The sequence below is a fragment of the Tamandua tetradactyla genome, chromosome 3, assembly GCF_023851605.1.
Source record: "Tamandua tetradactyla isolate mTamTet1 chromosome 3, mTamTet1.pri, whole genome shotgun sequence".
NCBI classification, from domain to species: Eukaryota; Metazoa; Chordata; class Mammalia; order Pilosa; family Myrmecophagidae; genus Tamandua; species Tamandua tetradactyla.
Window position 1 is genome coordinate 125,045,559 of NC_135329.1, and position 22,143 is coordinate 125,067,701.

Genomic DNA, 22,143 nt, shown 5'->3' on the forward strand with positions numbered 1-22,143 from the left:
CCATCTTTCTCCACCCCCTTCTCTAATTGTTGCATCCCTATTATTTGATTTTACCAAAAAGAACTTATAAAAGGACTTCTCCTCTACATATGCAGAAAGTTAATTCATCATGTGGTAATTTCCCATATGTTTTTATTCCTTTTTTAGTCTTTCAGCTTAATGCAAAATAAAAACAATAGATAAATGTTGAACAGTAGGTACATACTTAATGCTGTAGGGGTAACAAAGTGTAACTTCCATCCACTTTCTCTAATGGATAAATTTTCTCTTTTTAATTTGGTCAATCATTTATCCTCTGTGGGGAGACCAGACCTTCAAATAAGTAGGTAGGGGTGAGAAAAAGAAAGGAACAGATTAGAAAACTATTCAAAACAATTACTACTTCATTACCAATGTTTCTAGATGCACAACAGGCATGGGGTCATATTAAATAGGTAGAAGCTCCCTATCAATGAATTGGGTACAATTTTAATTTTTGGATCAGTTTTGAAAGGATATTTGCTACTTATTCAACTTGAAATTTGAGTTGTTCAAGCATCATCCTTTGTAAGTTGGTGGAGAGTCCCTATAACAAGGAAGTTGGAGTTGTAGTGACTTCCCACTCCATCCTTTAACTAATCCCCAGTCCCCTTCTGTTATTTCATGGGGAATACTAAGATGGTGGGTAGACCACTGGGTTGATCACTAATGTGAATGAGTTTACTGTGTAATTTTATGGTTGAACTTGAAGCAGGTATCTTTCCCTGAGTAAATTGCTAAATGAAAATTATTGAGGATTTTCTCTGAGTAAAGAACTGAGAGGAATTTCAGAAATGATTGTTGGAAAAAAATGGCATCCTAGTTTCTATGGCTATTATCTTTATTTTTGTAAGTCTTCTTCACCTCTTCCCTCTCCAAATAAACATATTAGATAAAGCCAATGGCCAGCTTTCCTGATCCCAGCTTGGATAAAAACAGTCACAGATGCAATCAACTGACTGATGATTTAATAAACTAGCCTTCTGGTTTATCAACCAGCCTAGAAATATCCTTGCAGTAATTGTTAGGTCAGTGCTTGCCTGACCAGACAACAGGGCACCATCACCTGGCCAAGTTGACACTGAACCCAACCAACACACCTACCCTGTAGCCAAAATTATGGAAATGAAGATCAAGATGCCCATGGGCCATGTCTCTCCAGAGAAATTCACGTGATTGTATCAGGACAACATGTATGATTTACGCACAAACTCAATCAGCTGGTTAGCCTATGGTAGTATTCCTGGACATTTGGGACATAACTTCTGGAGAGGCATTGATTAATTTTATTTCTCTACTTTGTGCAGCAGCTATGGAGGAGTGCTACTCCATCTCTCTTCAAGAGAAATGTGCCATTCAGCTGCAAGAAGTGTAGTTATCGTATAGCTTCCAGTTCAGTGTGGACATTCAGGCCAGGACATTTCTGATCAATGTGGTACTGTTCTAATGGGCAGTTTGTGCACTGGACCTCCCCATTAGGTTAACCAAGATGATCAGATTTGCATGGTAGTTTGAGTCTCTTCCTACTCAATTCTGCTTCCTTCTACTTTTCCTTTCACTGATGCCAGGTCTGTGTCATAGTCTGGAAGCTCTCTCACTCCCATCCTGTTCTTTCCCATTTTCTCTTTCATAGGCCTTAGCTCCCAGTAAACCTCTTGCCCTTCTAGTTTTGTTTCAGTTTCTACTTCCCAGAGGAACTGTACTGACACAATATGTCTTAATTTTTTTTAACATTTAAAAACATTACAAAATTAGCATCAGCATTGGAAATACTCTAATGCAGGACATTAGAGGGAAAAATTCACTTTACCAATTCCTAAATGCTACTGTTTGCATTTGTTTCTTCCAGTACTTTAATAAGGTTCTGTATGATGAGTACAAGTTATTTCTCACTTTATTCCAACTATATTGAAACCTTAGCACTTGAAATCTTGTCATTAAAAATCGATCTTCAGAGTTCTAAAATAAAGTAGTTTGGGCAGAGGTAATCTCATGCCAAACAAAATGTAAGTGATTAGAGCTTGATAGATTTGGAAAATCTCCATTAGCTACAGCAGCATTTCTTAAAAGGACTTGTTCCTCTGAATGCTAATAAAATGAAGCAGTTCTAGTCTTATTTAGTGCTGACTGCATTGCATTAATTATTAGTATATTATTATTATTAATGTATTTTTTCGGCTTGATGTCTTCACCATTTCTGACATGCACAACCTTTGGCATAGTGCTAGGCAGGTAATTCATGCATTTTAAGCATCTATTTTATTGAACTCAGATTCACTTATGTACATATTTTCGCCTCTGGGACTTCACTGGTGTTCTGGGGGAGAAATCTTCGGAAGTATATCTTCATCTGCGTAAGGAAGGGAAATTGTTATTTTTCCTTGATATCCTGCCAACAAACCCCTGGGTATGAAATAACAATTATTTCCTTTTAAACGGATGCTGAGTTCTTTTTAAATCCTTATTCTTTTATAAGCCAGAGTATCCCATGTTCAGCTTTAGAGAAAAGAGTGTGTTTAAGTCAGGAAAACATTGCAAAATTAAATGGCCTCCAAGTGACAATGACGTTTCGCCTTTCTCTGAATCCTTAGGCTGAGGCCAGGGTTTGGAGCCAAGATTCAGGGCTTGATGAGTCATCTGGCACGGTATGGCAAATGCCTCCGTTCTCAAGACTGTGCAATCAAATCTTAAACTGATTTCTCCTTTTCATTTTTTGCCTTCTTTTTTTGGCAAGAGAGAAAATAACTGTATTCTTTTTTAGGAGGGTAAAAAAAGGAACACCATTCTGTTGCTCAAAATTACATATAGAATTTCAAAGAGTGACCTCTTCCCAGATATAGCAAAACTTACAGTGGCAATAGGACCGTGTCACCTTTTGAAGCATAAGAGTTTCGGTTCCCCAGGTCTTCCCATCTTTTCATGGTATTTTTGGAGAATGGGAGGATTAGGAGTCAACTGATATTAAATATAGTACCCATTTTGCCTGAGAGTGATTAATATTTCTGGACATGCAGACCTTTACATGGTGCAAATCACAGTGGCTGTAAGTGAATAACAAGAAGACAGACTCCAGGTATACCAAGATGTTCAAAGACTTGCTTTATTCACAGTTGACCGATTAAGCCGTTTTTAGAATTTGGACTTCTCAGGGCCAGAGTTTTTTCCCTTTTATATTAGATATACTCTTTTTCTCTTACTGTTCAGTTACATAATAGGGTAAGTGCATGTGCAAAGTCATGCCTACTTAGTATAAAATACAGAATCATACCCTTCATTTTGGAAGTTGCAGTTATTCCTGATATTACTAATTTTGGACCTAGCAAATAAGACATTGCCAGAAGCACTTTCTGGGCAGAATAAATATGTAGCTTGTTCTTAGCTAGCTGAGTTTGTGGTTAAATACAGTTTTTCACTTCCCCCCACCCCCACCCCACGAACTGCATAGTAATTTGCTCACAATTTACTACCCTATCTTTACATGTTAGTCACCAAGTGAGTGCGTATTTTGCCGATTTTCTTAATTTTGTGGCCTAGCATGAAATTGCATGCCTCTCCCACCTTTGACCCATTCTGCTGGCTGTGTTTCACTTTAGCTCGTCAGATGGCACCTGATTAGGTGTCCTTCTGGCATCCATTCCCCACACATCCCACCTCGTGGTGCTGAAGGAAGCATGCCTGGTCTTGGCACCATGGGGCTGGCTGCTCTCCAGAAGCTCACAAAGGAAGCAGCTGTCCTGACAGGGGAAGATGGGTTTGGTTCATCGGTAAACATTTTGAAGGAGTTGTATGCAATGTCACGACTAGGTCAAAGAGTCAGTTTCTTTTAAAATCTAACACAATGGCATCCTGAAAAAAGATTTATCAGGCAATTATCTCTAAAAGAATAGAGGTCTTGAAAATGAGCAGGCATGTTTTGGAATCCCCGATCCACTGTCTTACTAGCTCTTTGATATGAATATTAACTCTAAAATTCCAAACATGGTTCCTGACACCTTAAAGTAGGCTCTTACTTAATGTTAGTTTTCTCTAAAACGCCATTAAATTGTTACCACCTGTAAGACTTGGTTGGCTGCTTGGAGTACTGTTTGATGTCAAAATATCCAAAGGTGGATGCTCAGAGTGTTTGTCCTTTTATAAAGGGGAGATCTACTTTGTAAAATAGAAATGTAAGTTGAAATGCAAGCTAGAAACTGAAAAATGCCACGTTGCAAATCCAGAGAAATGAGTTCAGAGAAGTGAAAGATTGCTGTTAGTGGGAGGTTAAGGGAAGGCTTCATGGAAGAAATGGAATATGAAGAATTTCTCCCATTTCTTACAAATCAATGTCTGTGACTCGGACTTTGCCAGGATAGGAAAAGGGTATTTTAGGTGTTAGTAAATTAGGTGAGCAAATGGAGTTAAGGAGGTCATTTTTGGAGAATAGTCATCAAAGTTGTCTGGTACAGAGCCATGTTAAAGGGAAGACAGGAGATAATTTTGGAAGGGTAGTTGAAGTTATATTTTGGAGGGCCTTAAATGTCCACGTAAATAATTAACGTGGTGCATGAGGTAGTGGTAGGAAGCTCTGGTAATGGAGTAGGGGGTCCAAGATTCCTTTGTAGCTCTGCTATCCCTTACCAGGTAATGGCAGAGCATTCAGGTTCTGCAGACAAAGTGTTCTGGGTTCAAATCTCAGGGTTTCCATTTATTAACTGTGACATTGAACAAGTTATTTCCTTTCTTCAATAGCTCATAAGAATGGATTATGTCTCTTGAAACTTAAAATTATTTGCCTTTGAATTTGGTTATTGGAAAATGGCAAATGTTTATCATAGAAATGTGTTTTTTAAGAATGGTAATGTTTGAAATCTTGGAAATGAAATAATTGGAGAACTCTGGTTCCATTATACTTTTAAATATTATTTGTTGGAGATAAATCTAGTAATACTTTATTAGATAGTTCGAAGGAGAGTAAGATTGAAGCAAGAAAATTACTTGAGCTTGAGTTTAAGTAAGTAGGGATTTGAAGAAGGTTACTGGCATTTTGTAAAGAGAAAGTGCAAATAACACCAGAGATATGATGTTATCATATCGCAGTACAATCCAAAGGACATGGCAGCTAATTGACTATCAGTCCTAACGCTAAGAATCACAGGATATTACTCTTTATTTACGTGTCCTTTTATATTAAATCATAGAGCAAACTGATTTAGCAATGACTTTCAATTCCATATTACTTAGAGAGAGTGTCAATGTACGTGGAGTTTCTAGTGTCATATATGTTATTCATCCACTAAATATATTGAGGACCTAGTATGTGATAGGTGCTGTTTGAGGTATTGGGAACACAGTAGTGAATAAGACAGACAAGGTTCTTGCTATTGCAGGGTATACATTCTAGAACTGGTAATGGTGAGGGAGAGAAACAGTAAACACATAAAGAAGAAAATAATAACTAGAAAAAAGTACTTTGAAGAAAATGACCCAGGTTGATGTCATAGGTCAAGGAAGGTCATTCAGGGGAGGTTGCATTTGAGTTGAGACCTCAGTGATCAAAGGAGCCAGCAACATGGAGCAGCATTCCAGGTAAAAGGAACAGACAGTGAAAAGTTGTGAGAGGAGGGATTACTGATCTGCATGTTTCAGGAATTGAAAGAAGCCAGCTTGGTAAGGTCATAACGAACCAGGGGGAAAGGAGTCGGACATGAAATGAGACTATATGTGCTAGTTCACAGCATAGTGCTAACTCCAAAAAACTCATCCATAATCCCTTTTTGGCCTTGTTGCATATTTCCAACATAATATATAACATCCCTTGTAGGAGCAATGCTAATAAAACCACATTCAGTTTCTTTTTTCACGCCAACTCTGTGAAGACATTAAAACTCAGTTTTTCAGAGGATTTCAAAGATGTTCAGCTACTTGTTCAAGGTCACACAGCTTGTACATCTCAGGGCCAGGACTCAAATCAGGTCTGATGATTCCAGTTTCCACATCCCACGGTGTCATTTTCCCTTGTTATGTAATACTAAATGAATAACAGAGAATTACTGACCTCTTTCTTATCAGAGAGCCTGCAGGAGAAGCCTCTAGAACTGGGGAGAGGCAGTTTAACCAAATGACCATGGAAGAGTCCCTTACTTATGGATGACTGTGCTTGCCTGCACTGGGGTTTAGTGGTAGACATACTGAAGGGAATATATACCACAAAGAACTGGTCAAGTTATATGCTTGTTTTCCTTTACACAGGAGTCTTATAGCAGCCTTTTGCTTTTGTAATCTCATAGCTTGGTGATTTTCCAACAAAATTTTTATATATCTTAACTGAATGGAATATAGCATAGGATATCATGACATTTTAGAACAAACATTAACCGTGGTGAAGAAGTTGGTATTTACTCAGGGCGACTCCTTTAGCTATTTCTGCACGCTGCCCTCAGCTAAGTTACCTGCGAGGCTTGGACCTCATTGCCGTAAACTAGAGTCACATATTAACTCCAGCCATTCTGAGTATTTCTAATGGAGCCAATTTCAGGAAGATTTGTGAAGCTTCCCTATCAGTGTCTCCCCTCCTCCCTGTTTCCATCCTAAGGCCCCTCTCTATAACTTGCAACTTTGAGTTCTGAACACGCCTATCTCCGAGCCAATTGGGATCTCTGTTTATGATGCATCCCCAAATCCAGGCATCCATTTAAATGAACGCTCTAGTTTTAGAGACATATTGTACTTCTCTTCCTTCAGAGAGCAGTATTTGCTGGTGCTGGGGGTTTTCTGACTGATGCAGGGGGGTGAGGAAGGAGAGTTGGCTGGCGTTGGGGAGCAGATTTAGAACCGCTTCTCATTGGAGGGGCTCGCTTTTTCCTGAGCTGCCAGACACTGCAGGCTCAACTGAGGCGCGGAGGTGCAATTCAGGCTGGTGGAGCAGCGGGGGAAGGCAGGCACAGGCGGGGCTAGCGGCTCTGCAGCTGATCACACGCACCAGCACACACCACACTCCCGCCGCCCCTGGTCGAGCCTCGCATACCCCACCCCGAACCACCTAGGCGCAGTCAGGGAGTAGGGAACCGAAGAAGGAGAAGGCAGAGCTTCCTACCGCGAGACGGACGAGAAGCTGCAAAGGCCCTAGTATTTAACCTGAAAAGTCTGACCGGCAGCCCGAGGCTCGAACCCCTTCCAGCAGTACCGCTGGGGTCTGCAAGAAGAGCCCCGCGCCAAGCAAACCCCGAACCCCGCGCTCAAGGCAGTCGGTGCCCCGCGCGCCAAGCTTTTCGCGGAGGCAGCTTGGTGCCCTCCGGAAGGTGCGGAGCTTGAGGGACCTGCATTGGCGCCCATGGTGGTACACCAGGAAAAGTGGGGACCAGCAAAACAGCCGTGAGCGCAGAGTGCGAGGCCAGGCTGCCGCTGCCACCCGCTGCGCCGCCGCCTGCCCTCTCCCGCTGGGTGAGTGCCCGGCTTCGCTCACCGCTTCGTCTTCGCGGGGCGCGGGGGCGGACTGGGGACCCTTGAGGGTCCAGCAGAGGGCCCTGGTGGCGCCCGCGGAAACTCCGCGGCCCGAGGACGCCCGGCGGACACGTCTCTGGCGTCCGGAACAGGGAACTGTGAGCCGAGCGGGCGTGGGAAGGGGTGCTCCACCATTGCCCGGCAGACATGCCTTTGGGTCGGATTTTGGCCAAAAGATAGGAAGCGAAAGCGCGAGGGGGAGTCGGGAGCCGTCCCGGGGGGCGCGAGAGCGGGGAGCGGCGGGAGGGGGGAGGGTCTGGTCGACTCGCGGCGACTTGGCAGGTGGGGGGGGGAGTCGCTTGTCAACTCCTTGATTTTAAAGCAGTCCTGTTTGGGGGTTGCTGCAGGAGAGTCAGGAAGGGCGAGGGAAGACAAGAGGTGACCCGGGATGCCGGTGGTTGCGGAAGAGAACAGAAGCCTCGAAAAGGTTCGAGGCAAAATTGGGCTTGGGCTCCTGGTCCTTGTATCCCTCCTGCTTTGAGAGTGGGAGAACACTTTTTTTTTGGTGTAAGACTCAGCTTGCGAAGAAAGCCTCCGTCCCCAGGGAGGAGGGGAGGCGTCTGCTGGGGGCAGAAAACGCAGCTACTTGGACTGAGCGTCCCCCAACCCAGACGCGCTCGCTTTTGCGCTCCCCCTTCGCCCCCGCCCCCACCTCCTTATTGGTGCTGGTCTGCAGCGCTCAGCTCCTGCGCCCTCGCTTCGCGTTTGAATCTGGCTCGCCCCTCCGTATTATGTCTGCACTTCGAAGGAAATTTGGGGACGATTATCAGGTAGTGACCACTTCGTCCAGCGGCTCGGGCTTGCAACCCCACGGACCGGGCCAGGGCCCGCAGCAGCTTGTGCCCAAGAAGAAGCGGCAGCGGTTCGTGGACAAGAACGGCCGGTGCAATGTACAGCACGGCAACCTGGGCAGCGAGACGAGCCGCTACCTCTCGGACCTCTTCACCACCCTGGTGGACCTCAAGTGGCGCTGGAATCTCTTCATCTTCATCCTCACCTACACCGTGGCCTGGCTCTTCATGGCGTCCATGTGGTGGGTGATCGCATACACCCGGGGCGATCTGAACAAAGCCCACGTCGGCAACTACACGCCCTGCGTGGCCAATGTCTACAACTTCCCCTCCGCCTTCCTCTTCTTCATTGAGACCGAGGCCACCATCGGCTATGGCTACCGCTACATCACCGACAAGTGCCCCGAGGGCATCATTCTCTTCCTCTTCCAGTCCATCCTGGGCTCCATCGTGGACGCCTTCCTCATCGGCTGCATGTTCATCAAGATGTCCCAGCCCAAGAAGCGCGCGGAGACCCTCATGTTTAGCGAGCATGCGGTGATCTCCATGCGGGACGGCAAACTCACGCTCATGTTCCGCGTGGGCAACCTGCGCAACAGCCACATGGTCTCCGCGCAGATCCGCTGCAAGCTGCTCAAAGTAAGTGCTACCCGCCCCTTCCCCACTTGGCGACGGCCCAGGCCCCAAACCTGGGATTTAACTCACCTGAGAACCACTCCGTCCTCTGTCCTACCTATCGCCACAGGTAAACGCTACTTGGGGGTGTTGGGAGGAGCGAGGATTGGGGGATTGGGCAAAGAGAAACCCCAGTTCATATTTTGTTCCCCACCCCCGCCCCCCCACTCGCGGTCTGGCGCTTACTTAAGTTCATCTTTTCCCATGTGCTTGTATCACTTTCTGGACTAGTAACACTTATGAAGTGGTGTTGTCTCCTGGAGCCCTTAGGGAAGCAAGTGCCCCGTTCTCTTTGCCCTTGCTACTTTGCTCATTAGAGCGCCTTTGATATGTTGTCAGCACACTACTCCATTAAATTCGAGGTACTAAACCTGAACAGCCTTTATTTTGAAGAAAGAAGTGTTGAGCTTGCTTCGTCTTTCCCGTAGGACTTTCTTTTTGTTTTTCTAATCATTATAGCAGGTGGATTTTTTTTTTTTTTCTCTAGACCTACTAACATTAGCATTAACTCAGTGTATGGTCATCTTTCTAACAGGCACACAGACCCAGGAAGCAATTAAAAAGGTGAAAGAACCCACACCTGGTTCTCTTACATTTTTATTTTTACTAAATATTTTCCTAGAGAAGTAGTCTGTGAAAGCTTGAGTACTTTTCCTGTATAGCCTCTTGTTAATTTTTTCTTGATTGACTGTTTCTATGAAATCTTTGTCAATTACAGAGTTCACTTGAAGCTTTTCAGCATCCATTAAAAAGATTGCTCCCTACCTCAGCAGTGTAAATGCTAAAACAAATTGCACATGGAATGATTATTAAAGCTAGGTCCATCTAGTCGTAAGAGGGCACCACCACAAACAAGAGAAGCCGGCGTTAATCACTTATCCAGTTAGAGTCAGGGAATAAGGAATTAAAGCCCAGTTTTTTTTTTCTGTATGTGTCATTTGTAATTTTTACCTTAGGTAGTTTTCAAATGTTCATATGTTGAAAAAGATGACTCCCTAATACAATATTAAAGATTTTTCAGAGATTTCATGGAGAACCATAGCCTAATTCAGAATTCAGTGTTAATAAAATGAAAATCTGATCGGTATGTAGGTTGAGTTTTGTCTTTGAAATTTCAGTTTCCACTGTATGACTATATGTTGATTTCACCAGCCTCAACTGATGTTTTAGTTAAAAGTGAGCCAACATGCTTTAAAGAAGTTGCTTGTACCATTTTTGTTATTCATTTATAAGGTCTTCCCCTAATAATTCTTGACCATGTTGCCCAGTAAGGTGTTAGAATTAAGGCAGACCAATTGTTCTGACACTTCCACATTGTATACGTGTTTACTATGCTACATAGAGTAAATAAACTGAATTTAATATAACATAGTGGAAAATTAGTCTGGTCCCGATCGGCATGTTCATTAAGAAAATTATGAATAAGTATTTTGAGTAGGTCAAATTATTTTATAATTAACATCAATGAGACACATACAGGGTTTTTTTTTTTTTAATTGACCAGCATATTGTTTTATTGGCCATTGTTTGAACTAACCTGGTTGTTGGATTAGGCTTAGCAGTAGGTCATTAGATATTTTCATTGCAGTGGTATTTATTGTGTCTGTTTCCATGAATAGATCAGGGTTAATCATTTCTTTCTTTAGATTTGCCTAGCAGGCAGATGGGGACACTTTAATTGTTACTGTAGGGCAAAGGTCTCTATAAAGGGACCTATGTTATATCTATCAACTTTGAGCTTTTTTTGAAGAATAGTTTACCATATTGACTGATCTTTAGGGGAAATTGAAAACTGAAATATAAAGGTCAATGTATTGCCTTTCTCTAGCTTTTCAAAAGTAAAAAGTCATTTATTGAAACAGATATCTTTTCCAAGTCATTTATTGAAACAAATACATTTTAGGAGATGTTTTGAAAACTTATTAAATTTTATTTTAGTAAAGTTGAAAATAGTTAATCTGCATATCAGCCTAGTTATACTGTGATAAAATGAATCTGAAGCATCCAGTTTCTACACTGGTGCATGACACTGATAATGATTTTTATGCATAAGTATAGTACATATACTATGAGAAATGTACTGATTAAAATATATATATATATATATATATATACCCCTCCATATTGACAAATTTAGAGCAAGGTGCTACATTAATACAAGGTTATAAAAACAATAAGTAAACTAATAAGAATAAATACAGCATTCTTATTAAGTCCTTGACTTTTGGTTTGTTAGGAAGATGTCACTGCTGGAGATAAAAATGATTGACAATGTGAACCAATTTACATTTTAACGAAATTATGGGGAATCTTTACTGCTGTTTGTGTAGCAAGAGGGTTGATCAGTGGTAGCCCTTTCGCCAGTCAGTTAGTGTAGTTTGTTTGAAGTTGATTTTAACTGTTGCCATGGTAATTAAAATGAATTCTCATAGATCTTGTCATTTCCTTAGACTTCATTAAAAAGGAGTCATGTTCTACTGGGGAGATGATAACATTTAGCAGAATTAGAAGGGAGGTTTGCCATTAATAGGTTGCTCTCATTTCTCTTAGGACTGAGATGAAGTGAACTAACAGCTTAAAGAGAAGCTCTAACAAAATTTTAAAGTGATAGTGTTTCAACATCAGCTTTCTTAAGTATTAGTATGCATGTTCAATTTCCTCTTTCAGTCCTCTTTTTGATATTGTATAGGTAAGCTTTTTATATTTTAATATAATAAAGAAAAATATTTAAAATTTTTAAGGCAACCAAAAATATATTTAATGATAGCAATTATAGTGTATAGAATATATAGCATATAATGTTCTTCCTATTACCACTTTAATTACTTACATTATTTTAATTTGTTTTCTTGATTGCTGAATATAAACTTTTTCCCAATAACAATAGAGTTTTATTTAATGATTATGAAGCATTTTTGATTTTTAGGAAGACTGTAAGAAAATGGATATGGCTTTTTAATATCTACCATTAGGAAAATTTTCATGCATGTTGCTTTTGCATTCCCTAACTATTGTTAGAAGTTATTTTCTTAACCTGTTTGCCTGTTTTTAGCTATACTGTTCACTTATGTGAAAGCAAATTTTATTTCCATTTCATTCATGGCTTTCCAGTATTGAAAATTCTTAAATTTCTTTCAGTATTCAAATATAAAATCTCCAAATTTTTGCCTGGAGGGGTCAGTCCTTTTCTTGCTCTGAGGGTGTAGAGGAGGTGGTGATGGAAAGCAGTATAAATAAAGACGAAAGGATATAACTTTGAAATGCTTCTTTAAAAATCTATAATTCTGTTATGAATATACTGATATAAAGCTTTATTTTTAAGATGAGTAGTCTTCCTTTTTTCTCCTCTCATCCACCATGTTCATTTCTTACTTGTATTTTAGTTTAGTTGTCTTTTTGTTTTAGCCTAGAGAATAGATACTGATAGCATAGTCATACTAAGTTCATCTACTTATCATCCATTTGAAAGTTTTAATAACACCACCTGAATTATGGAACCAAGACTAATGGGTGAAATGCTGGACCCTGTAATGTAGTGTTGGGTTTAAAGGATTTGAAATCTCATTAACTCCATTCTGCAAATATAATACTAATGTTTGATGGCCCGAGATAGATAACTTGTTAGGGGAAGAATTACATGATCCTTCTTGATGCACAGTTATAAAATTCACAAACATTATTCAACCACCATCATACCATTTTATATGTGTGTGTGTGTTGTATGTGTGTGTATAAAATGCCATTTGATATATATGTATATTGTCTATAGTCACCTATTCAAGCGTTTTTTTTAAATACAAAATGAACAGTTTCCTTTTCAGTTATTAAATAGCTTAAAACATAGAATCAGCTATTGTTGGATCCTGATATTGAAACAAAGATATAGGGATAAATTCTTATCATGAGAACATAATCTTATTTCTTTATATTTCTTTTCAGTGCAAATAGTCATCAACTTTTTCCTAAGAGTCAGCTATGCCACTTTAAATTTCTACTCATTTAAAGAAATGAAGTGTATTCCTTTGCACTTCTGCAATCACGTATGTGATTTTTGTACCTACCTTTTAATTCTCTGTTTATATAGACACTCAAATTTGGATGCTGTCTGGTTTTCCCATGAGAATATAAGCAAGAGCAGATGAAAAAAATTAGTTACCTGCAAAAACATTAGGCTTCTTATCCTCTTCCTATGTCCTGACTGTATGTTAATCTTATAACCACAGTGACTTTTGACCATGTTTTTCCTTGGTTTTCCCATATTTTTTTTGGTTTATCTTTAGTCCATGTCTTGTGCCTCTATGATATTATATTTATAGCTTTATGATTTTATTTTTCATGGCTGACCCTTTTCTTGGCCAATTTCATTTTACATTCGATCCTGAGACAGTTACCTCCCCCCCCTTTTTTATTGCCCCCACTAAGGAATATGTATTAGAGAACGGTTCTGAACATCATCTAAGCTATTAGTTAAACTGTTCAAAGAGCCTAAGACTGGATACCTCAGAAATCTCAGGAGCAAGGTCTCTTCTTAATTGGTAAGTTCTTAGGTGATTCATTATGTCTTTAAAAAATAGCACAGTTTCTCTTTGTCCCGCTTTGATGCCTCTGCCACTATGGCAATTCTCCAATAAGTATAGAACTTGGGTTTTCTTTTAAATATACCATTATTATTCTCTTTCTAATAATGTTGGTGTGTTTTGTTTTGCTCTGTATTTTTATTTTTAATATGGTTCCTGAAAAGTACATGGTGGATTGTGCTCAGGGAGTATATAAAGACCCACAAATAAACAGCAGTAGGTAAGAACAAATCATAATGGGAAGCAGGAAAAAGCATTTAATGGATTGGAGGGTGTTTAGTGAGTAGGAGGGGAGTATGCAAGTAAGGTTATAAGACCTGAACCACAGTTATAATAAATTCCGTAAAAGACCCTCAAAGAATTATGAAGCTATTCTTTCATTTGAATAGTATAAAGGGCTCACTAAATCTATTACAAGATAAATGCCATTCCATTCTATAAAGTGCTTTCGTTTAATAAAAACAGGCATTTTTTAATGTTTAATTGGCTTAGTGTCAAAAATCTTTATTTTAGTTTTGATGTTTGTCAAATTTCTTCCACCTGCATATTCATAGAATTTCAAGTGTAAGGAGTCCAAAGAAACATATTATAGTCCAAATTATTGTAGACAACCCAGATAAAATTATTGGTCTATGCTCTCCTTTAGCTGACTTTAATTTTAGTCTGAGTGCCAAAGTCATTGTCATAACTACTTTGATTCATAAGGCACTTTTATTTCTGAACCTGGTATCTGCTTTTGGCTTATTTCCAAATTTTAGCTTCCAGATATTACCCTGACCTCACTCTAAGTGATTTTCTTTTTAACTTAAGCATATATTATATATGTATGTATATATCTATATATGTACTGTATATATATATATATATATACACACATATATTGTGCATGCATATATATATAAATTTTATATATCTGCATATACATGCACTATACCCATTTAAGGAGAGGCAGTGAAATTATAGATAAAATGATGGGAAGATGGTAGGCAGGAATGGCTTGCTCTCTCCACCTTAAGACTTCCATTCATGACCACTGGCCCAGGGCCTTCTTCCAATGGGAGCTTCTGGGAATACCACGTTCCACAAGTACATGCCCTGAATTATGAGAGAGGCAAATGTCCTGAGTCAGATATTAGTGATTACATGCTTTTTTCCAAATTCCCTGAGCCTCACTCAGAGATAGGAAGGAACACAATGGTTAAAATGAGAACAGAGTTATGGGTTAGAGAGCTGGGAGAAGAGCAGTGAAGAGATTGTGCTGCTGATTTGTAGCTCTGCAGGATGAACGTGGACGTGTGGTCAGTGACATATCTCCCAGAAGGAGGGGGGCCAAATATGGATCACCTTATGCAGGACAGGGCTAAAATGTATATCCCAATTTTTTGTTTGTGTGTGTATGTATGTGTGCGTATATTTGGATGAACACTCAACAGTCTTTCATCTGTAATATGTACACTATTTATCTGGTAAATACATCACTATGATGGATCACTTCCAGGCATCTGTGACATTTGAATCTTTTTCCACCTGTGGCCAGAATTGAGGTTGGCTCTCTGTAGGCCACGTCTTAGAGAATTCAAGGGCAGTTGATTTTAATTATTTAGTATAATTAGTACACATGACTATAAAATGAGATGTAAGCCTTAAGTTCCACTTACAGATCCATTTGCATACAACAAAATCGTCTCTAATTGAAGTATTTATTAAAAGGCAGTATTTTTTATGAGGAATACCTTAGAAATTACTGTCACAACCAAAATTTTACAAAGTCATTAAAAAACTTATGATATTTGAATAAGTTTTTGTAAACTAAAATTAAAAGTTTATTAAACCATAGCTTGCGTTCATTTTTTCACTTAACTTCCAAAATGTGCTATAATGCAATCAAGAAGAAAGCTTTTAAATGGTGGAAAGATACTTCTGTCCCAAGATTCTAAAAACCAAGAAAAAAAAAAAGTTGCATGGAAGTCATTCTCAGCACGTAATTTTGTCAATTGTTTTCTAAACTTCTAAGATTTTAATTTTATTCCACTTACTTTGTCTTTCCTTCCACCTCTTTCCCACTATTTTCTCATTCATTCCACAATTTTTATGATTCTAATTGGTGATTTCATCAACCTTAGTTACCAGCTTTTAAAAAATTTAATTAACTGAATCAGTCATAATTTTTTAGAAATTGTTTTGTTTGTTGATCTAGATCATATCTGTTTACATGCTTTTATCATAATAATCATGCTTCAGCATTCCCTTTAGGATTAGAAGGTTTATAGGGCTTAAGGTAATAATATGGACCATGCACAGACTTTTATCTATTGGAAGTTCCTTCTATATTATAATGCTTAAGGTGACATTTAATGTGAAGTGAAGGAAGGTTCAGTTGTTTTATTTGTTTGGTTTCCTTTTTTCTTTGCATGGGCAGGCACTGGGAATCAAACCCGTGTCTCCGGCATGGCAGGCAAGTACTCTGCCTACTGAGCCACCATGGCCCACCCTCAATTGTTTTTTATTATGATTTTTACTGCCTATGATCAAATATTTCTGTGTAAAATATGGCAATTGATAGCTAAAGTAGAAAATTAGCCAGTGACTGAATAAAAATGCTATTGACTTATTACATACTCACATTATAGACCACAGTTTAATTTTGTCAAGTCACAAACAACTCTTCTTTTTTTCTAGCTGCCTTTTATTTTCATATACCTGTTCCTTGACCAAAAGTTCCCTTGCTTCACTTATAAAATACAAAAGATTTAAAACTAAGACAGTCTTTCATGTTTTCTTTGCTTAGAAAAGTCTCTGGAATTTAAGTTAACTGCACCAGAATTAGGAGAGTCCAATTACACAGATGTGGTCTAAAAGTTAATGTGTATGCTTCTGAAAAATGCATTTTGTAGGCGTATGTAAATTCTGAATCATCTAAAAGTATTTAGCTAAACATTGATAAAATAACTTTGGTGTAGCCTGGGGCTCAGACTTCACACAATTCCAGCCTTCCAAGCACCTGCCACATTAGAAACACCTTGTACTCTAAACCTGAGCCAAAACCTTCTGTTTAACTCACAGTGATTATTCACCTTCTCTATTACACAAAGAAGCAAAGAAAAATAATGACTATTGGAATATTTGATTACCTAATATTAAAGATATCCGTATATGTTTAGTGTCTCAGAGTCATTTAGGGAAAGACTAATATGTGTAGTATCATCTGGAAAATAATTTTCAGTATATATGTGAGTAAATTCACTTATCTGGAAAAAAATGCACACTAAGAAAGTAACTTACAAATAAATGAATAATTATTCCCCCATAGTGGCATGTAATAGGTAGAGTTGTTGCCTTTGGTTCTGCCAAGACTTTGAAAGAGTATGGAGCAATTTTTAATATTTGAGAATATGGGCTTAATTTTGAGTATAAAGAACAGATTTTTTGAATCAGAGGGTTTATTGAATCCAAATGCAATTACCTACATATGAATTAACTACTTTGCTAAACATGAAATAGTTTTCATTCCAGGCTGGCATTCTGCTAACCTGCCTGTTGCTAGGCCACTTCTTCTTTTCAGGGGTTGTTGGATGGTCAGGGAATATAAAATGTAATAGCTTACTCTAGAACCTTTTAAAATGAAATGCAGGTATAAATGATAAATACATAAATGAAGACTGATTTCAGTATTGGTCTATTTATATAATGCTTAGAAAAAATATATCTTGGAAAAATTATTTCAAAGTAAAATGGGACGATGTTTTTTTTTTTAAATATCTTTTTCAGTCCTTCCATTTAGTACAGAAAAAGCAGAGCTTGGACTAGTTAGTGAAAAAAGTCTAGTCATTAATTATAAACAGAATATCAGTTTGTGTTTATATAGTACCTGTTTCACAGTAGGTGAGAGAACAATAGACATGGTGTTTTGCTTTTATTTATTTGTTTCTAGCTTTTACTTTGTAAATTAATCAATACTTGCTATTCGGCTGTGTGGTTGGAAAGGTGCTGGTCGTATCCGTATTTCACTAATTTGAGAATAGGTTTAGAATAGATGACTTGAAGAAAATCCCATATGAGCTTTTTCATGCTGGCTTAGAAATGCTTAGTTTTTTTTTTTTACCAACATTGGTTGTTGGAGTTACTGTTTTTATTTTTGTACCATTACGTTTTTTGCATGGATTTTTTTCTTGTCAGTAATCATTTTCTTTTTTGTATTTTTCAGCTACAATGCAGAGAAAAATATGTATACTCAGAGTTTCTTTTTTTTTTCTCCCCCTACACAAATAGTATTCCTGGGTGGTATGAGCTACAGAGTAGCCTATTTTGTTAATTTTGCTATTTGGGCTATTTGTAGCAGTTGTTGCTGTAACAAATTACCATCACATTGAAACCCTTCCTTCTGCTTTGTCATGGAGGGCATCTTAATAAAGCACTTTTTTTTTTTTTAAATGAAGTGTTTGCAGACTTATTTATCCTATATAAAAAGCCAGTGTGTTTCCTGGCCTTGAGTGTAAGGATTTTGCCTTCAAACTACCATTTCACTGGAGAGAAAAGTATTACAGGTCCTGTTTTGTCTATTAAATTAGCCAGACAAAGAGTCTGTAATATCTACCGGATTGTTCAAAGTTCCATCTAACCAGCAGTATGCCCACGCCCCCCACTTACCACATTTTTCTGTCTGCAATTCCTGACTGTTCAGCCCTTCTTTTACCACCATAGTTAAATGAATTAAACTTAAATATTTACTTGGACATGGTTCCTTATAAGTAACAGATATGGAAAATGATGTGAAAATAATAAAAAGAAAGATGAGTAAGTTTACTTTCACGGTCTGTTGAGTTTTAATATTCATATTTACTTTTAGAGTCTTTGTATGTATATGGTTTACTGAATTAATATTTACAATCATTGATACTGAAACCAAATATCAATACTTTATGAAAGTTTTAATAAAAGATGAGTTTTTCAAGTATAGATTTTTAAAAATTGCAATATGATTAAAGATAGTCTAACACAATTTTTTGCTGTTTTTAAATTCATGAAATAGAGAAGTAAACAATTTTAAATCAGGTTTTTGTTAGAATTTGAAAACCAGTTAGCTAACAGCACCTGCCTTTTATTTTTGTTATGTGAGCTGTTGTGTGTATAACATGATTTAATATTGTAACACCTCCACTCTTCCATTATAGTTTATATCTGTTGTCTTTCAAAGTCCTGGTAAAATGAATTCTTATGTTTTGATTTTAAATAATTAAGTTAGTCTCTTCTTAAGTTATGGCCAACCTTTTTCCACTTTAACAAACTCCCTAAGAATTGCCTCTTTGTGAGGACAAAAATCTAGTGTACTGTAAGTTATCATGTAATAATTTATGGCAAGCAGCAGCATATGTACACTCACTTTTGCAGTTGCATTGTTGGGTCAGGTATTTTTCCTTAGCTCATGAGTTAGGGAATGGTAATTGTATTAAGTTGTATATTATAAATAATGCATATATATATATATTTTTTTTTTCCCACATGTGCTACATGGGCTTTTGGCCCATTTGCTTGAACGTAGCTGCAGAATGATTTGTTTGGATTTTGTTTCACATGAATGATAGGGCAGAATGTTGGTAATGATGTAAATTACTGTTGGGCTGCCTTGAAAATTTCAGTGCAAGTGGTGATTTCTTCTCTTTTTTTGTGTGCTTGTCTAGTCTCGGCAGACACCTGAGGGTGAGTTCCTTCCCCTTGACCAACTTGAACTGGATGTAGGTTTTAGTACAGGGGCAGATCAACTTTTTCTTGTTTCCCCGCTCACGATTTGCCACGTGATCGATGCCAAAAGCCCCTTTTATGACCTATCTCAGCGAAGCATGCAAAGTGAACAGTTCGAGATTGTCGTCATCCTAGAAGGCATTGTGGAGACAACGGGTGAGTAAAAACACAGATATGCCATCAAGTCTCTTTATTCCATAGTGATGTTATATTTTATGCACAATACCTGAAACAAATTGAGCTAAATGTCTCAAGGAGTTCACAATGATGAAAGTAATGACTTGCTTTGTATTTCTTGGAAACATTAAATCAGTAGTACTTTGAAAATTAAGATGTACTGTTTTGATGGTTACATAGATAATATTAACTCAGGACTACTCACTGCAGATAAAAATGAAAACCTGGATGACCCCATTTTAAATAAAAAAACTTGAAATTCTTATAATCATGGTTTTTCTTTAAAAATTTAAGGTAAAAAAAAATAATCAGTGTAATTAGTGAACATCCTGAACACCACGTGTATATTCTTGCCTTAGGGTGGGATTTGGAGGTCATTGGTAGAGTTTTGATATGCTGCTATGTGCAACCTCAGTGGAAAATTCTCAGTGTATATGGCTGTATGTGGGTGGGTATGCATGTCTATGCTAAAGTAGCACTTTAATTTTAAACTGGGTCAGTAGGGTTTACCAAAGTAGAACCCTGACCAAACTTTAAAAACAAAAAAAGGTATTTCTTCTTTTTCTGCTTTGGTATGGCTATATCCTGTATGTTATTCCCAAAGATGCAATATACCATTGATATTCCCCAAATACTCACAGTTTGCTCCTGTCTGAGTAGAGTGGGGATAGCAAAAGAAAGAAACAATCTAAATGTATTATTTGGGGTCTAAACATTGCCCAATTGGTTTGGAACCTGCTGGGTGGCTGAGACTAATAACGTAATATCTATATAATCCCACACATGTAAATGATTGTATTTGTATATTCTTTGTGACTTTATCTTGATTTTAGCCCTTTTGGATAATAATGAGAAAGCAATAAATATTTTAGTCCTTAATTTTTTCTACCAAAGTCGCCATAATAATCTTAAAATGTTAATTATGATGTATCAACTATAGTGATATTGAAAGTAACATTTGCAGTAACACAGATAAATTCAAGTATTATATCAAGGTCATATATTTGATTATGTAGCAGTCATTTGTCCAAGGAGCATGAGGAAACAACTCATTGCAATTTTTGCTTATCTGTTGCATACATTGGTTTGAAATTTAAGATGGTGAATAACACTTTTATTATTTACTATTTAATTATAATTAGTGCTTGTTTTAAATTTAAGATTTTAAAAATAATCAGAAAATATTTGTCAACCTATATCTTAAGTTTGATTTCTGAATGCATGATTTTTTAAGAAAGTTAAAGCCATCATTCATTTTTTAACTTAAATTTGAAATGACATTGTAGTATTTTTCTGAAATGCCATATATTGTTCAGGATTAAAATCAATTTACAAAGACTTTTAGTCCAAAAATTTTTTTAATTAAATTTCGATTTCATTTCTTACTTTACTGAAGTAATAATACATTATTAGAACTTATGTAGATCTTATGTTTTTATTGAGTTCTTGTGGCATATGATTCTATCTTTGATATAATTGCTTACAGTTTACTTAATACTTGTTATTCTGATCACTGACAAAGGTAAATTTGTTTCACTTGGCAGTTTAAAAATCTTTCACTAATTCTATATCTCTAATCCATTCATCCATCCATTCACTTTTAGCTCTTGATCCTACATACTTGCATGTATATTTCTTAAAAGTGAAAACTTTAGTTTTCCTAATAAACAACAGTTCAATTGAAAATAATCAGAAATTTTAACTTTCATATAATTCTACCATTTGGTCTATAGTCTACATTCAAATTTTGTCAATTATCCCAGAATTTTTGTCATAGCTACTTTTTCCTGCTTTAATATTTATTCCTTTAAGACAGTTTGGGATCAATTTAAGGATCAGGTCCAAATGAAGTAGACCTGTCTCCTCAATATTAATATGGCGTAATTCCTCAACCTTCTTTTCCATTTCTTTTCCTTAGTGTATGTAAAATGTATATGCCAGTTATTTTGTAGATGTTTCTTAATTTGGGTTTGTTTGTTTCTTTTGATATTTGGTTTCTACAGGGACATTTAAAGGAATAGATATTAAAGCAAGTCAGTTTTGAATTTCCTGTATACTTTTAATGTAACCCGTGTAACTTCGTCGTATTTCAAAGGGTCATGATTAATAAATAATGTCCTACATAATGCCATGAGGAGTCTTGCAACATTAAATTACTCGCTAAAATTGTAAATTTTATTTTAACATTCCTTCCCCCTCCTTTTTTTTAAAAAAAAATGTATATATTAAACTGGCAAAGAATATTTTCCACAGGAAATGTTAAAACTTGGCTAGAGACCAAATTTCTTATTTAGGTACTGCCTTTTGTGGAGAAGAGATTAAAGTCAGTTTCCTTTTCACCTCTTAGTTAAGCCTACTTTTAAATCCAATCTAGTAAGACAAGCAGCAAAAAAAATTGCTCACAAATTATAGAATTTATTTCCATGGAAAATTTATCTGGCATTTTGTTTTTATGTATGCCTTATCTAATTAAATCTCTGTTCAAACTCTGTAAAATCCATCTATATTTTCAGAACTCTCTGAACCTGGAGAAAATAAGAGATATTTTATGCCCAGTTGATAATTTAAAACTGTATTGAGTTTTTTTTCAGACTCCTTTTAAGGACTTCTCCTGCTTTATTCTTTCCTTTCCAATAAATTGTCATTATTTATTGCATAGAATAAAGACAGATTGCTTTCTGAATCAC

The 22,143-nt window shown here is 37.4% G+C and overlaps 1 protein-coding gene across 1 annotated transcript in view; it reads left to right on the forward strand.

Annotated features, from left to right (window-relative positions):
* The first annotated feature begins 7,757 nt into the window (after nucleotides 1-7,757).
* The window catches only part of KCNJ3 (potassium inwardly rectifying channel subfamily J member 3), a 163,225-nt gene continuing 148,839 nt past the window's right edge, over nucleotides 7,758-22,143 (forward strand). Inside the window, exons 1-2 of the mRNA XM_077153858.1 lie at nucleotides 7,758-8,927; nucleotides 19,219-19,435. Of these exons, the coding sequence (XP_077009973.1) occupies nucleotides 8,229-8,927; nucleotides 19,219-19,435 (916 nt within the window). The 5' untranslated portion in view covers nucleotides 7,758-8,228. The remainder of the gene's footprint in view (nucleotides 8,928-19,218; nucleotides 19,436-22,143) is intronic.